Source organism: Chrysochloris asiatica, unplaced genomic scaffold (assembly GCF_000296735.1).
Source record: "Chrysochloris asiatica unplaced genomic scaffold, ChrAsi1.0 scaffold00271, whole genome shotgun sequence".
Classification (NCBI taxonomy): domain Eukaryota; kingdom Metazoa; phylum Chordata; class Mammalia; order Afrosoricida; family Chrysochloridae; genus Chrysochloris; species Chrysochloris asiatica.
This window is the reverse complement of record NW_006408789.1, coordinates 2,535,215-2,553,230: the sequence shown is the minus strand read 5'-3', so window position 1 is coordinate 2,553,230 and position 18,016 is coordinate 2,535,215. Positions and strand designations below refer to the sequence as shown.

Here is an 18,016-nt window from a genome sequence, read left to right as displayed (position 1 = left end):
AAAATGTATTACTTATAACATAAGAGATAGAAAGCTGAAAGCATGGGCTTCCATTATTCAGTGGAATAATTTCTTCTAAGAAATGAATAGGAGGAAATTTTATCACCTGTTGTTGTTAAGTGCCGTGAGTCAGTTCCAACTCATAGCGACCCTCTTTAAGGTTTCCAAGGAGCAGTGGTGAGCTTGAACCATTGACCTTGCAGTTCAAACTGACCTTGGGGTCTAGCGCATTAACCCATAGCACTGTGTTTCTCTTAAAGTGGTTCTAGCTTCCCCTTTACATTATAAACATGTAAATTAATTTCTGTGTGACATGGGCCCATATATGGTAAGCACCCGACTACATCTGAAAAATTACTCTCTATTGATTTAATATTGTTTAAATAAAATACTTTATGACATAATAGTCAAGCCTTTAATGAAGGTATTAAACACAACTTTGGGAGATGACTGTTAAGCTCTCTTTTTTGGTATTGGAGTACTTGGGTGGTGCAGACTGTCAGCACCCAGGATTGCTAACCGAGAGCTCAACAGTTCAAGTCCATCCACATAGTCTGCTTCCCACCGCCAGCCAGTTAAAATCCTTGGCTATAGTCTCTGGGGCACCATGGTCAATTGATATAACATAGTCCACAAAGACAATGTTCTGCATCCTACTTTGGTAAGCAGCGACTACCATCTTAAAAGCTCATGAGTGGGCATCTGAGATGCAACTACTGGTCTCTCCCTATGAAGAAGAAAGATGAGTGCTGAAAATTGAAGCCTCGTGGAAACAATCGGTCCATTGGACTAATGGACATCAGTCTCGATGACCCAAAGACAAGAACTAAATGGTGCCCAGTGCCTGCTGCCATAATCAATTGCTCTGAAAGGGATCACTTTAGAATAGATAATGTGATGTTGTTGTTATGTGCCGTGGAGTCAGTTCTAACTCATAGCGACCCTATACAGGGTTTCCGAGGCTGTAAATCTTTACAGGAGCAGGAAGCCTCATCTTTCTTCCACAGAACAGCTGGTAGTTTTGAACTGCTGACCTTGTGGCTCGCAGCCAGCTTTGTAACCAGAGCTCCTTAGATAGTGTGATAGAGGGGAAGAAAATGTGTAAAAAACTCAAAATCGTAAGAAAGACCAGGTTTACTGGTCAGATTAGAGTGTGGTGGAACCCCGAGAGTATGGTCCTTGATCATGCTACAGGTTTAGAACTAAACTCATGTCCATGATTCAACTTTCAGGCAAGCAGTTGGTAGGTAGAGAGGGGTGGTAACAGTGCTCATGAGGTGTGCACGATAAAGAATGGTCAAGGGCAGCATTTACCTATGGACAAAATTCCAAAGGATTGGGGGAGAAAGGGAATGGAAACAGGAAACATACAGAGGAAATGGGATAAGTGATATTACGTTGAAGAGATTGAAATCATTGAGAGTAAACAAAATATATGATTTGTTGGATGTAACACTGATAATCTGCTCTGTAAACCTTCACTCGGTTCACATTAAAAAGTTAAAAAAAAAATATTCCAGCAACAGACAAACAAGCAAACAAACAAAGCCCTATGGATAAACCAAAATGTCCCCTGAAATCTTCCTAAAACCAAACATTAGTGTAGCTTAGCTAGTAAAAACTATGTGTCTTGTACATAGTAAACTTTTAAGAAAGCATATAATGCTAATTTCTCCAGTGTGTTATTGACAACCCTAACTGGAAGTTTAGGTAGATACCTTAAAGGACAGTAAGTGTCTCTTGATGGTAGGGAAATAACTCAAAAAGGAGGAGGTGAATGATTATGAAAAGAATGCAATCAATGTCGTGGAATTGTACATGTAGAAACAGTTGAATTGGTATGTGTTTTGCGGTGTATATTTTCAACAGCAGCAAACTAGAATTTTTTTTTTTTTAATTGCAAATAAAAAAAACAAAAACCTATAGTATACAATCCTACTCTGACACATAAGGGGTTGCCATACGCCAGAATCAAGGAGCTCTGGTAGCGTAGTGGTTAAGAATCGGGCTGCTAATCCCATGGTCAGCAGTTCGAAACTACCAGCTGTTCCACGGGAGAAAGAGGAGGCTTTCTGCTCCTGTAAAGATTTACAGCCTCGGAAACCCTGTACAGGGTCATGATGAGTCGGAACCGACTCCACAGCTCATAACAACAATAGAATCAGTTCAAGGGCAAGGGGTTTGAGTTTTGCACTATGTCACTTAATCAACCTTTAAATAGAAGTTTGGCATTGAATAATCTCTATATTTCTGTTTCACAAAATAGAATGAATTTTGGCAATCCAAAATATTGAAAAATCAGTTTGTTTAGCTAAACCCAATTTTGAAAGGAATCACAATGTGCTTTTGATATGGTGATTAAACTTTCATTCTTTTTTGCCACTTGTATTTACCAGTGTTACAAGTTTGCAGTCCCCAGAGAAGGCTGTAGAGCTGATACTTTTCATCTACCTGACAAATCGTAGCTACATCCTGTTAGGCTAAACCCCGCCTTCCTTTTGAATGCAGTGCTGTGCTTCCCACTCACAGGACATTGCTTACTACCAAGCCTTGTCAGCTGAGGGGTTGCAGACGGAGGCGGCAAGGATTCACCCCAGTGCCCCCTCACCCCAAGAGTTCTACGAGCCAAGGCTAGAGTCCTCCACCACAGCTAAGCTGGACGATTTGCAGCGTTCTTGGGAAACCTTAAAGAATGTGGTAAGTTTTCACACCGTGGAGTTGTTGAACCCACCTAGCACCAACTACCTTAGTAGTTGTCTTATGAAATACATGCATGGAGTTTCTGCATCCAGTATACAGTTGAAGAGCCTCTCTAGGACCACAAGGGTTCAGCAGTGATGAAACATGTTGTAATCGGGAAGATAAGGGGCTGGGAAACATTTGGTAACATCCCTTTTCTTGTCTAGATCAGTGAAAAGCAGCGTACACTCTATGAGGCTTTGGAACGCCAACAAAAGTACCAGGATTTCCTTCAGTCCATCTCAACAAAAATGGAGGCCATTGAGATGAAGCTCAACGAGAGTCTGGAACCTGGCAAGAGTCCCGAGAGCCAGATGGCCGAACACCAGGTAAAAACAGTTATGACTTCAGTTTCCTGCAAGATTAGATAGGTGCAGTCTTGTGACGGGTCCGCCCAACAGGCATGTGTTTTAGAGATCAAACTGACATTCTTCAAATCTATCAGCAGTTACAGAATCAACAAGATTCCAAATGGAATGACTGTGTCAGTCCCTGCTTTGGCAGAGGACGAAGTAAGAGGAAAGATAGAAATTCAAGCTGGATTCTAATGACAGACATCTATCTGCATTGGTTATTTTTTGTTTTTTGGTGTTTTGTTTAACTTTCCTTTCACAATGCGTGTCTCCTGATATTTGCCAAATTATTTTGATTTTGTTAGAAGAATAAAATGTAGCTCAAAGCTACCTTCTGTAGGTATAATGGTAAGGAATTTCCCTGATAACATTTCTGCTGCCATCTAATTGGTGGTGGTGGTTATGTGCCAAATTAGGGTTATGTAAAACACGAAGTTTCAGACTTTGGTGGACAAAGAAGCCTGGGGTCATCCTGAGGCAGAATTGACTCAACAACTAAGACCAACCACAACTTATTGTCTGATTTGTCCTGACTTGAATTATATTAAAAGGTTACAGAAACTGGGCAAAGGTTCAACTTTATATGTGAAGCAAACCTAACGCAGAAAGCTAATGTAAAACATGCGTCTGTTCCAAACGGATACTAAGAATTGTGCTTGGTTACAATCTGTTAATGCTTTGGCAGTGTTCTCAGGCGTGATGTTATTCCCGAGTCAGCTCTCAGTGATGGCAGGAGGGTGTGAGGGTAGCAAGACTGTGTATTCACCTGAATATCCAGAGCCACCACAATGGAGTGGGCTATTCTGTTTGCATCCTACCTTAACCTAAGTTGACAAGTCTACAAAAGGCACTGGAAAAGATACATATATATTTTTTTAATAAACCTTATTTTTTAGAGAAGTTTTAGAATGATAGTAAATTGTGCAGGAAGTACAGAAAAGTTCTGTATGCTTTTCCACCACCCTTCCCTGCTGGAATTTCTCCTCTCTTGCTAGCATCTTGCATTGGTTACAATTGATACAAAATACTAATCCATTAATATGTAACGAAAGCCCATGGTTAACATTTGCATGTACTCTCAGTGTTGTGCACTCTTAATGGTTTTGTCCACCTGTCCACTCTCATGCAGAGTGATGTCACTGTCCTTACAGCGGAGGCATTGTGGATGCACATTATAAACAGGGAAAGCTTGATGGTGGTAGGTGTGTCTAGAAAGTATGAGGAAATGTGTCATTCACTCTAAGAGTGAAACACTGTAATTTAGCTTTCCTCTCACTTAAATCTCTGTACTTCTGTAGCCCAGGATAATTTTGGAATACATTCCTATTTCATATCTTGTTTTGTTGTGAAGTGCCATCGAGTTGGTTCTGACTCATAGAGACCCTGTATAGGGTTTCCAAGGAGCAGCTGGTAGGCCTGAACTGCAGACCTTATTGTGTGCAGTTCAGTGCTGATTCTACAGCGCCACACGAGGCTGGGATAAAATGGCATTTTGTGTGTGTGTTATCAAGAGCCCTTGTAACCCAGTAGGCTCAGTGTTAGCCTGCCAGATTGGGGGTTCAGACCCACCAACCTCTCTATATGAGAAAGATGAGGCTGTCTGTGCCCATAACAATTTTTTCGGAAATCCTAAGGAGTCCTGGTGTGGTACTGCAGGCTAATGCGCTGGACTGCAAAGTCAGTTTAAACCACAAGGTTGGTGGTTCAAGCTCACCAGCCACTCCTTGGAAACCCTACACAGGGTCGCTATGGCTCGGAACCAACTCAATGGCACTTCACAACAGCAGTGGCCACAAGGAGCAGTTCTACTCTGTCCGTAGGATCACTGTGAGTTAGAATCACGTGGAAGGCAGTGGCCTTTTGTTTCTTGTTTTTGTGTTTCGTGATATCAAACCTTTCAGTATAGCAAGACTCTCAGAATGCTTTATCTCGAGGTAGCATATTGAGAAATAGTGGGTTCAGGGCTGTGACACTCTTGTTGTAACTTCTTAAGATAAGGATCAAAACACACGACATCTCCTGTAGTTTTTTCTTCTGTACCACAGTCACCCAGACTCCTCCTGAGTTGGAAAGAGGCTGTTGGGAAAGGCTGAAATTGAACTGAGCTTTGCTTACCTGGAATCTGTTGGTGGTGCGAAGGGTTGATGCATGTTGCTGCTAATGGAACTCCTAGAGGTTCGTGTCCTCCAGAGGTTTTCTGCCGTAGTGCAAAGGGCTGGCGATCTAATTCTGAGAAAATCAGCCAATGAAAACCCTTTGTACCACAGTTCTCACACACATGGGGGCACCTGGAGTTGTAATCAACCCAACAGCAACTAGTTTGGTCATCATTTTTAGTTTTGTTTACCTGAACCAAACCAATCATGGGGACCATCAAGGACTGGGGTGAAGAGAGCAATGCTGATTTTCTCTGAGTTCCACCCATTGTACCCCCAGGCCTACTCCTCCCTAGAAAGTCTCAGCACCTCGTAGTCCTGGACAGTGGAGATTCCAGTTTTCCTATTGTCCATGGTGTCCCGGTGTGCTCCATTGTTCTCCTTATTCTTAGACTGTCCTGTAGTCTGTCTGTCTGACCGCCCCCTGCATCTCTGCTTCAAGATGCCTGGAAAGGCAGGAGAGCTTCCCACAGGGACACAGAGCCTCAGCCTGGCTCCTGAGGGGCTGTTCTCCAAGGACCACGTCCTGTAAACATCCAAAAGGACTACATGTCCATCACTTCCCGGCTACATTGGACTGGATTTGAGTTACAATCTCTGTTCCAGAAGGGGGTCTGTGTTATTTGGTTCTTCCTGTAGTCATTATCTGTGTGGTCCCCATTGCTCTCAAAGACCTTTCACTGGGTCCCACAGGATTCAGAAACTTCACACAAAAAAAGTCCTGGTGCTGACTGCCATTGCGGAGTGCCTAAATCAGAAAGGCAAATTAGCTCTTAACCACCACCATTTTGTCTCTCAGTCATTGGCATGAAAATAAGCAAACCAAATGTAGGGCAAAATGCCTGTTTTGTTCAAGGGATTGAATAGTGAAAATTCAAAATTTCAATTAGAAATGAATTTGTGACTTATCTTGTAATTAATTATGGCCAACCTTGGGACTTTTTCTGTCTGAGTGAGGAGTGGGCAGAGAGGAGAGTCATCGAATTCAATGAGGCAACCTTGTCCTTGGGGATATACTTAGGAAGTATATCCATACAGTAAGGAGAGGGAGAAGGTTAGTCAACAAGAAATAATTTAGGATCATTTGCTGTATTTTCAAAAAAACCTAACACTTTGCTGTGACCTACTTTTGCTCACTTCTCCTGAAAATACCCAGTTCCACAAAGATCTGAGGCAGAGCTACCCACACAAAAATCCTACAGCCATCACAGATACCAAAATCTGTTTCTTAGCTTCTGGAAGGCGCCTTCAAAAAAACCAAACAAAAACACAGGCACTATTATAAGATGACTGCTCTAAATCACAACTGAATGAAGATGAAAACAGCCAGTCTGCCTTCTCATCTCCTAAATATCAGTAGAAACACTTTGATTATCATTTATTTTCCTAACACTCTCGAATGTATTCATGTTGCTTTAAAGAGCTAACTGAATTCCAAACTTTCCTCCCTCCTAACATTTGTGTAAGTTGACTGACCCGGGTGTTGGGCTGTGCCTTTCCTGGTGTTCTCTCTCAATTGTCCCCTAGATCTAGTCCTGCTGTAGTGCTGTGGGTTAATGCACTGCACTGGAAAGTTGGTTTGAACTGCAAGGTCGGAGGTTCAAGCTCACCAGCCGTTCCTCGGCAAACCCTATTCCAGGATCGCTAAGGGTCAGAACCGACTCGATGGCACTTCACAACAGGATTGATTCAGAGGAGGGGTGCTGTAGGATAAGCACTGGACCACAGGGGTTGTTAGAACCACAAGGTCAGCGGTTCAGACTTACCAGCCACTCCTCAGAAGTCCTATTCCCGGTGTGGCACTGTGGGTTAATGTGCTGGACTGCAAAGTCAGTTTGAATCTTAAGGTCAGCAGTTCAAACTCAACAGTCACTCCTCAGAAACCCTGTACAGGGTCTCTATGAGTCGGAACTGACTCCATGGCACTTAACAATGACAGTGCTTTGGAAGGAGCCCTCATTAAAGTATTGGGCTGCTAACCAAAAGCTTGGTTGTTAGAATCTACCAGAAGCTACATGGGAGAAAGATGAGGCAGTCAGCTCCTGTAAAGATGGACAGTCTTGGAAACCCTGTGGGGAAATTCCGTTCTGTCCTTCGGGGTCACTGGGAGTCAAAATTGACTGTGAGTTTGGTTTGATTTTGTAGGACAACAAATAGTTTGAAAGTGGATTGGCAGCAGGAGTGTGTGTGTAGGGGGCTTATGAATGGAAAAGTGTGAGAAAAGCCATGGAAGGGAGATGGAGATGGAGGGAGATGTGAGGACTGCCTGGGGCGTGGCTGCGTGTGCTGGAGGGTCACGCCTGAGAGACACTCAGGCCTGCCTCGTTTAGTGAGCTTCCCTTACTGCGCTCCACAGAGGACCCGTTTTCACTGGAGGTTGTGACAGCCCTGCCTCCAGCAAGTCTATGGGAGCCTCATCTTTCCAGCAGCCTGTGCTCAGTTGCTATCTCTGGATCACATTTTGGTAATTCTCACAAGTGTTTCAAACTTTTTATAGTCCCCAGTAGAGCGTAAACATAACTTTTATATGCACAGAGCTTTAGTTCATTAGACTATTCAGTTATTTAAAGTAGGGTTTAGAAAGGAGCCTACAGTATCTCCAAGTTATGCCTGCAAGCCTGGAGAAACATTTAAAGTGGAATAGGAATCTCATACAAGCCCTGTAATAAGCCTGGGTATTAATACTAACAGACAAGTTTTTGGGCACAAGACAATAGCATCAATCTATAATAACCTATAAATCTAAAAATGTAATAATCTATAAATATCTATATTTATAGATCTATAAATGTTTTATAATTATAAATTTTATATTTTATAAAAATTATAAATATAAATATTTTATAAATATATTTATAGATCTATAAAATAAATTTATAAATCTATAAAAAACAATCTATAAATCTATAATACTCTATAAAGCACAAGGACACAAGGTGAATAGCATCAGTCTATAAATTCATGGAATCCTACTTAAAAATCCCAACAAGTTTTAGAGATTATCAAAAGAATTCTGAAATACAAACAAATTCTAAAATACATATATGAAAAGCACATATTGAAAAATATAAAAGAGCAAGGATAGCCAAGGCAACCTTAAGAAAGTTGAGCAATGTTGTGGTAGTGAGTCTGACTTAATGAAGCCAGAGTAATTCAGTTTAACAAGCTGTTGACGTCAAAGGAACAGATTGGAGTGTCAGGACTAGACTCACATCTACTGATGCACATCAAAGATTATACCGGAAAATGGTGGTGGTGGTGGCTGTTTACCATGGAGTTGGTTCTGATTCATAACGACCCTGTAGAGGGTTTCCAAGGCTGTAAATCTTTATGGAGCAGAAAGCCTCATCTTTCTCTTGTGGAGCAGCTGGTAGTTTTGAACTGCTGACCTTGAGGTTACCAGCCTCACTTGTAACTACTACGCTATCAGGGCTCCTTGTACTAAAAAATAGTGGGTGAAAAATGGTCTTTACAATAGATGGTCCTGATATGAAAAAACAAAACAAAAACTTTGATTCTGACCTTCCATCAGACACAAATATTAAATCTAGGTGTGAATCCTGGATCTAAATGTGAAAATAAGACAACAGCCAGTTCTTTTCAGATTCTCTGTGATGAATAACCAAGTTTTCGTTGTTGTTTTAAACTTTCTAATCCCTCACAGATTTATATTTAGTAAAATAGAATCAAATAAATGCCCATTGGGGATCATAACTAGGTAAAGTTACTGTAACAGGTCCCTAACTCTTATTGTTACTAACCTCATCTCATCACGAACTGGTAGCAAACATCTAGCTAACTGACACTTTTCTTAAAAATTCTGGTGGCACAGTGATTAAAGTACTTTACTGTTTACCAAGAGGATGGCAGTTCGAATCCACCAGCTTCTGTGAGGGAGAAAGATATGATAGTCAGCTTCCATAAAGATTACAGCCTGTGGAGAAACCCTGTGGGGCAGTTCTCCTCAGACCTAAGGGTCACTGTGAGGTGGCATCAAGGATGTGGCAGTGGCTTTCTGTTTTTGTCAGGCTACTAACCTCAAGGTCAGTAGCTTCAAACTACCAGCCATTCAGCGTGAGAAAGAGAAGACTTTTTGCTCCCATACAGATTTATAGCCTCAGAAACCCTGTACAGGGTCGCTATGAGTGGGAACCGACTCCACATCATGTAACCACCACCACAAACCACACTTTGAGCAACACCCTCTGAGGAGATTGTTGTTGTTGTTAAGTATAGTCGAGTTGGTTCTGACTCATAATGACCCTCAGTTGGTTTCTGAGGACCGGCTGGTAGGTTTGAACCACCAACCTTAAAGCTCAAACTGACCTTGAGGTCCAGCGCATTATCCTGCAGCACCACACTAAGAATATATTCATGACTTCATGGGAGGCAAAGGTTTCTTTAATAGGATACAAAAAACTCTAATGGTGAAGATAAATACAATGGTGGTGACAGTAGTTATGTGCCATGGAGTCAGTTCCAGCTCATAGTAACCCTGTATAGGGTTTCCAACGCTGTAAATCTTTATGGGATCAGAAAGTCTCATCTTTCTCCCATGCAACAACTGGTAGATTTGAACTGCTGACTTTGCAGTTAGCAGTCCAGCTTGTAACCCACTGCACAACCAGAGCACCTTAAAAATAGTTTCCTACAAGAAAATGACAGACTTCTGTTTATGAAAAGGGAATCATTTTTCATGAACAGAAGAGCCACATTATAGTCATAGAAGCTATCAACAAAACATCCAAACAACAGAGGATTCTAATCCTGAATATAGAAGAACTTCACCCTCAGTAAGAAAAAGAACAGCAGTAGAAAATAAAAAAGGACTTTAGTTGACAGCCACAGGAAGGATGGACAGAAGACCATCAAACATTTTGGAAGTGCTCGATCTCATTTGTCATCAGCAAAGTGCCAACAGTATCTACTCTTGGATGCCGCTGTGAACCACTGCCTTCCTTTCTACCTACCTGCCTGTTGTTGGATCAGTTCTGACTCATAGCAGCTGTCAAGGAAGGACAGAATACAGCTGCCCCTTAGGGTTTCCAAGGTTGTCGTCTTAGGATGTCTGTGGTCATGCCACCCGGAATTCGCCTGATCTCTTCAGATCTCAGAAGCTAAGTAGGGTCAGGCCTGGTTACTATTTGGGGTCCTGGTTTGGTGCTATGCACCGGACTGCAATTTGATTTGAATCACAAGGATGGTGGTTCAAGCTCACCAGCCATTCCTCAGAAGCCCTATGCAGGGTCTCTATGGGCCAGAACTGACCTGACAACACTTAACAACAATCTTAGGATAAGCATTGGACTTTTAACCACAAGCTGGGTAGTTCAAACCTACCACTCCATAGGAAAAGGTGAGGTTTTACAGTCTCGGAAATCCTGTCCAGGGTCACTATGGGTCGGAACTGACTCGACAGCACTTAAGAAGAACGATCTTAGGATAAGCATTAAACTTGTTTCTACAGTCTCAGAAACCCTATCCAGGGTCGCTGTGAATCAGAATTGGCTTGATGGCAATGGATTTGGTTTTCCTATAATCTCCACAGAAGCTGACTGCCACATCTGTTTTCGGCGGTAGGCTCAAACTACCTACGGTTCAGTTAGCAGGCAAGTGCTTAAATACTGAGCCAGCAGGGCTCCTATGAACCTGCTGTTGTAAGGGTCATTTGTTATTAGGTGGTATTGAGTGGGTTCCAACTCATAGTGACCCCACGCAAAACAAAACACAATGTTGCCTGGTTCTTATCAGTGCTCACAATGGCTGCTACATTTGAGCCCATGTTGGAACCACTGTATCTATCTATTTCGTTCAGTTCCTAAATAGAGACCCTATAGAGCAGGGGTGTTGTTGTTGTTGTTAAGTGCCGTCGAGTTGGTTCCAATTCATAGCAACCCTGTGTAGGGTTTCCGAGGAGCAGTTGATGGGTTTGAAACACCGACCTTGAAGCTCAAACCAACCTTGTGGTCCAGTACTTGACCTACAGTGCCATACCAGGACTCCAATAGCAGGAGTGAGGAACTATTTTACTGCCAAGACCATTCTGATTATTTATAACATCACTTAAGAGAAATTTACGTTGCTATGAAAAAAATCTCCTAGATTTGGTGGATCTGAGATGCATTTGCCTCTGTTCACTTCTCTCCCCTTAAATAAAATATAAGGGGGTGCAGGCCACACCCCAGGGACACCTCCCTTCTATCTGATCAGGGCTGAGACCTGAGTAAGGGTTTGCATCCCACCCTAATCCTACCGTATCAGCACAGCAAATTTAACCTAATCCTGTCTACCTAATCCACCCTTATTAACTGCAGACAGATTAGGATTTGCAGTTCATGGGACAATTGCAGCTGATCACAAAGTGGAGGCGCTAGCACAATCCTGGGAAGCCTACTTTAGGTCATTGACATGTATTTTTGGTATACATAGTTCATATACCTGACAGGCAATATACCTTTAGAGTTTCCTTTTTAACTTAATATATTGTCATCGTTGAGGGTGTGTACCTTTGAGTTCCAATTTACAGCAACTCTGTATAGGGTTTCCAAGGCTGTGAATCCTTACAGGAGCAGAAAGCTTCATCTTTGTCCTGAGGAGCGGCTAATGAACTTAAACCACTGACCTGGTGGTTAGCAGCCAAATGCATGACCCACTATGTCACCAGGGCTCCTATGAAGCAGTTAAAGCTAGGGGGAGGATGATATGGTTGATTTGAACCCACCCAGTGACTTTCATGGGAGAAAGACCTAGTCATCTGTTTCTGCAAAAATTTTTGTTAGATGCCATCAAGTTGGTTCCAATTCATAGTGACCCTGTGTAGGGCTTCCAAGGAGCTGCTGGTGGGTTTGAACCACCGACCTTGTGGTTCGCAGTCGAACGCTGCTCCTACAGTGCCACACTAGGAGTCCACAATGGGGCAGTGCCACTCTCTTACATGGTGTCTCTGTGAGTTGAAAATCGACTCAGCACTTAGATGAACTAGGGAGGAAGGACCTGTGATCAGCTTCTTAGAATCCACCAGGGACAACTGTGTGGATCGCAAGAGTCTGATCCACAACCATTGGGCAGGGTACAAAGCCAGGCCGCATTTCATTCTGTGTGCATGGGGTCACCATGAGTCAGCAACTACCAACAACAGAAAGAGAATCCAGCCAAGGAGATTAATGAGAAGTCAGTCAAATAATTCCCTCATGCAGTGTGACTAGGTCATAGATTAGAACACGGTACTTCTTTCAGACCTGGAGAAATGTAGAATGCCAAAAGCTGAGTTGTGAATGATGGATTTGATTTTCAACAGTGAAGTGTAGACATCATTCAGAATACCCAGATGAACCTTTGGAACCCAGAACCTTTTAGAACAATTCATTAATTTGTTTGAACCCATCTGAATTAGTGAAAACAATAGTTTGATAAAGTCAGAAATTCTTTGCTATCCAGCCTGGTACTTTTCATTTTACTATAGGTTAAGAATTCCTCTGTTTGCTGATCAAATGACTTCTGGGTAAAATGCCTTCCACTGATCTCAATCAATGATATTCAGCTAAGTGATAACATATCTGTTGTTGTTAAGTGCTGTCAAGTCAATTCCAACCCATAGAGACCATGTATAGTTTCCAAGGAGCAGCTGGTGAACTTGAACCACAGACCTTGCAGTTCAAACAACTTTGCAGTCTGATGCATTAGCCCACAGCACCACACCAGTTGTTGTTGTTAAGTTCCCTTAAGTCAGTTCTGACTCAGATCAACCCTGTGCACAACAGAACAAAACACTGTCTAGTCCTGCTCCATCCTCACAATTGTTATGTCTGAGCCCAGTGTTGCTGCCGCTGTGTCAACCCACCACATTGGGGTCTTCCTCTTTCACTGATCCTTTACTTTACCACGCTTGATGTCCTTCTCAGGAACTGGTCCCTCTTGACCACATGTCCAAAGTATGAGAGTCTAAGTCTCATTAGCCATGTTTCTAAGGAATATTCTGGATGTGTACTTCTTCCAAGATACATTTGTTTGGTGTTCTAGCAGTCCGTGGTGCTTTCAACACTGTACTCCAAATGCATCAATTCTTCCTAAGTCTTCCTTATTCACTGCCCAACTTTGACATGCATATGAAGCAACTGAAAATACTTTGGCTTGGGTCAGGTGCACCTTAGTCCTCAAACTGACAGCGTTAGTCTCTAACACTTTAAAGAGGTCTTTTGCAGTTGTTGTTGTTGTTGTTGTTGTTGTTAGGTGCCATCGAGTCAGCACTGACTCATAGCGACTTTATGCACAGCAGAACGAAACACTGCCCAATCCTGGGCCAACCTCACACTGTTGCTACGCTTGAGTCCATTGATGCTGCCACTTGGCCAATCCATCTCATTGGGGGTCTTCCTCTTTTTCTCTGACCCTCCACCTTACCAAACATGATATCCTTCTTTAGTGACTGCTCCCTCCTGACAATATGTCCAAAGTATGAGAGACGAAGTCTGGCCATCTTGGCCTCCAAGGAGCACTCTGGCTGCACTTCTTCCAAAATGGATCTATTGGTTCTTTTAGCAGCCCATGGCACTTTCAATATTCTCCAACACCATAATTCAAAGGCATCAATTATTGTATGGTCTTCCTTATTCACTGTCCAGCTTTCACATCCATACGAGGTTATTGAAAATACCATGGCTTGGGTCAGGCGCACCTTAGTCCTCAAGCTGACATCTTTGCTCTTCAACACTTACAAAAGTTGCTGTGCAGCAGATTTGCCCAATGCAATACATCGTTTGATCTCTTGACTGCTGCTTTCTTGAGTGTTGATAGTTGATCCAATGAGAATGAAGTCCTTGACAACTTCAACCTTTTCTCTGTTCATAAGAATGTTGTTTATTGGTCCAGTGATGAGGAGTTTTCTTTTCTTTTCATTGAGATGTAATCCATACCGAAGGATGTGCTCTTTTGCAGTAGTTTTACGTACTACAGCACATTGCATGATATGGACTGCTGTCTACACGAGTGTTAATCGCAGATCCAAGCAAAATGAAGTTTATGACAACTTGAATCTTTTCTTCATTTGTCATAATATTTATTGGTCCAGTTGTGAGGATTTTCATTTTTTTTTACACCGAGGTGCAATCCATACTTAAGGCCATAGTCCTTCATCTTCATCAGTAAAGTCAAAGCAAAACAAAACATGAGTGTGATTCCAGTGTTTCCCGCAGGCCTTGATGGATGAGATTCTCATGCTTCAAGATGAAATCAACGAGCTCCAGTCATCTCTCGCAGAGGAGCTGGTGTCCGAATCTCTGGAGGCTGACCCTGCCGAACAGCTGGCCTTGCAGTCCACGCTCACGGTCTTGGCTGAACGAATGTCCACCATCAAAATGAAAGCATCGGGGAAGCGCCAGCTACTAGAGGTAATTCTGGAGGGACCCCTCATGTCTGAATTAGTGATGTAAGTTGTGTTCACAAACCTGTGACTTCCTTATGTGATCTCTGTTTACATTGCATTCCACTTGGAAGATGTCGGTGTTGTGTTTCAAGAATGGTTTTGTAACTAAGGCATTGGGCCAGTGTGTCACCGTGACTGTGCCCTTTACTCCTTTCAGACTCATTTCAGGCATGGTGTATTGAGAAGGTGAAAAGCACATACCTGGGCAGGAAAAGCCTTGTAACATGATCACTGAAGGTCTGAATTACGGTTTGGTGTGTGGAAATAGAGGTGTCCTGGTAGCACCATGGCTTAAGCACTTGGTGGCGCAAACCTACCAGCTATTCCACAGGAAAAAGATGTTTAAATAAGAATTTTCTAAGACTAATTCTCAGTATTGCTAGATCTACGAAAAGTAGACTTTAATTAATCCCTGAGAGTGAATCTATAGTTACACAAATGCTATTTTAATTCTAGTTCTTATACTACTTACTTGAAATATTATTTAATAGAGACAAAAGTTTTGGAAACATATGTTCAAAATAATCTGTTTTTGTTTTTTCCTTTATGATCTTGGCCATGAGCATATACGTATCTAGTAATGTTCCTTAAAGACCTTTACAATCTTTGTCTTACTGTGTCTCCAGATCCTAGCCACACAGAATCAAGTATCTCAAAACGGTTATCAATACAATTTATTTTAGATGGACTGAGAAATATTTTCAAGTGCCTTTTTTTTTTTCGTATTTCAATTATCCATGACCCTGGATTTGCATATGTAGGCTAGTTCTAGTTTTACTTACTAAAAGATTGGTAAAATCCTATATTTCTTGTTTGGGAAAAATTTTAAATTAGTGTGTCAGCCTTACTGATAGTCTTCAATTGAACTAAATATTATTATTATTAACAGGAATTTTTTTTTTAAATAAGGTATTTAGAGTTTGTTATTCTAAGACCTGACTCTTTAATTCATCACCATTGTCCCCATTCACTCTGGGGAAAACTTGTGTGGTTTCAAAGTGAAGCATTTGACATGGATTTTTTTTTTAATATGAATTTTTTATAATCGTTAAAAAGTGAACGAGAGATCTCAACTAAAATTTTGGATTTCAGCTTTTTCTCAAAATCTAATGACACTGATTTCCTTCGTAGATTTCCACTCAAACCACAATATAAGGTTCAAAAAACAAACTACACAACCCACACTGTGACGCCTCTTCCTACTGGGGATCGCTTTTCTGAAACAGCGTAGAGGCTGAGCCTTGCGGGTCTGACACATTTCACTTTGCCATAGTCCCCACCAGTCCCTTTACTCCACAGACATTGTAACCAAGCACCTGCTGCCATTTACCAACTGCCTTGTACCATCATTTTGTTCCAGTTCTTGGCCTTTTTTCTTCATTTCCATTATCTGCTTGGTCTGGTAGGCAAATTATTTGTGAATCTTTGCTCAATGCTAGCTGCATCTTCAAATCATCATGAAGCTTTTCAAAGACACTAATCTCACAATTTCCCCTTCCCCAGACATTCTGATTTATTGCCCTGGAAATATGGCCTGACCATAGGTAGGTTTTGAATTTTACACAGGTGATCCTGATAGACGGGACAGAGAACCATTGCGGGTGACAGCTGACTGATGATGGTGTCTTCAGTTGATCCATGTTACATTTTAGTTTTATGTTTAAATTGTTTTATTGTGAATTGAGTGAAGGTTTACAGAGCAGATCATCAGTGTTGCATTCAGAAAATCATATACTTAGTTTCGTTACAATGATTGTAATCCCCTCTATGTACCAACAATTAACAGCATTTACCTCTATTCACTTTAAGGACTGCATTCCTTCCTGTGTCTCCCGCTCCCTTCATCTTTCCCTCTTGCTGTATATTGCCTACCTTGCCACCCATGTTAATACCAGGTTACATTTGAATCCATTAGGAGAAACTAAATGATCAGCTGGAGGAACAGAGGCAGGAGCAAGCCCTGCAGAGGTACCACTGTGAAGCTGATGAGCTGAACCACTGGCTCCTGAGCACTAAGGCCACATTGGACATGGCGCTGGGCACGCCCAAGGAGCCCATGGACATGGAAGCTCAGCTGGTGGACTGCCAGGTACTCACAGGGTCTCAAAGGCAGGTCCCCACATCACAAGTACACTACAGATTAGTGTTGTTAAGTGTCACTGTGTCGGTTCCAACTCAGAATGACCCAGTGTGGTGAAAAGGCTTTTTATGAGATAGGGCTTTCTAAAACTCATGTACTTTTGCATTTAGAAAGTAGAAAAATAATACATTATTAAAGCTGAAATGAAATCCAAACTTGGACTTGGTCTTTTGAAAAATATTACCAGAAGTTTCTCTTTCTTAAGAAGCTCTTTAGCTTCCTAAAGGACATTTAAAACATTTATGGAGCTGTAGGATAAGCACTTGGCTGCAAGGTTGGCAGTTCAAACTCATCAGCCACTCCTCAGAAACCCTCTATACAGGCTCACTGTGGGTCAGATAGACTGGATGGCACTTAACAACAGCAACAATAGGAGCCCAAATTCTGAAGGTATCGATATTTAATAGTTAATTTAGGAAAGGACCACGGTGAGAGGAGATGGAATCCTTGAGTCCGACAGTAGAAACACAGCAGGAATTGTCCAAAGGGGCTGTGTTGCAATTTTGGTTCTAATCCCGATAACTTGTTTGAAAAACATAGAAACTCTTATGTGTAGACAGGAAAACTAACCTGGGAAATGTATCCATCCAGTCAAATATAAAACATAGGTCTCCAGGGATTAATATGAGGCTTACTTGCATTAAGGTTTGATTCTAATTTTGTTTTCTTACTTTTTTATTATGGAGATGTTCAAGCACATATGTAAGTATAGAGAATAGACCAGGAAGCCCCGTGTACCCATCATGGAACTTTACATACATGAGTGACCTATCCCTTCTCAGCTTTTTCATTTAAATAACAAGCAAGTCTCTAGACAACCTTACCTAACCTGCAGGTTTAGATATCATTATTCATGACTTTATAGTTCTCTCACTTCAAGTCAGGATGTACGCAGAAAGGGATTGATGAATGGATGGTGGTGGTAGTTATATGCTGTGGACTTGGTTTTGACTTACAGTGACCCAGTATAGAATTTCTGAGGTGGCAAGTCTTTATGGGAGCAGAAAGCCTCATATTTTTGCCTATGGAGCAGCTGGTAGATTCAAATCGCACACCTAACTGTTAGCAGCCCAATGCATAACCCACTATGTTACCATAGCTCCTTAATTAAAAGTACTCCAGCACTTAATTAAAAGTAAACCATAAGGTCTGCAGTTCAAACTCACCAGCCGCTCCTTGAAACCCTCTGCAGGGTCGCTGTGAGTCG

General features: G+C 41.9%; 1 protein-coding gene across 1 annotated transcript in view; it reads left to right on the top strand.

Moving 5' to 3' along the window:
- SYNE1 (spectrin repeat containing, nuclear envelope 1) overlaps positions 1 to 18,016 on the top strand; it is a 554,350-nt gene that overhangs the window by 346,146 nt on the left and 190,188 nt on the right. The window contains exons 91-94 of the mRNA XM_006874353.1: positions 2,530 to 2,697; positions 2,907 to 3,068; positions 14,440 to 14,634; positions 16,585 to 16,758. Of these exons, the coding sequence (XP_006874415.1) occupies positions 2,530 to 2,697; positions 2,907 to 3,068; positions 14,440 to 14,634; positions 16,585 to 16,758 (699 nt within the window). The remainder of the gene's footprint in view (positions 1 to 2,529; positions 2,698 to 2,906; positions 3,069 to 14,439; positions 14,635 to 16,584; positions 16,759 to 18,016) is intronic.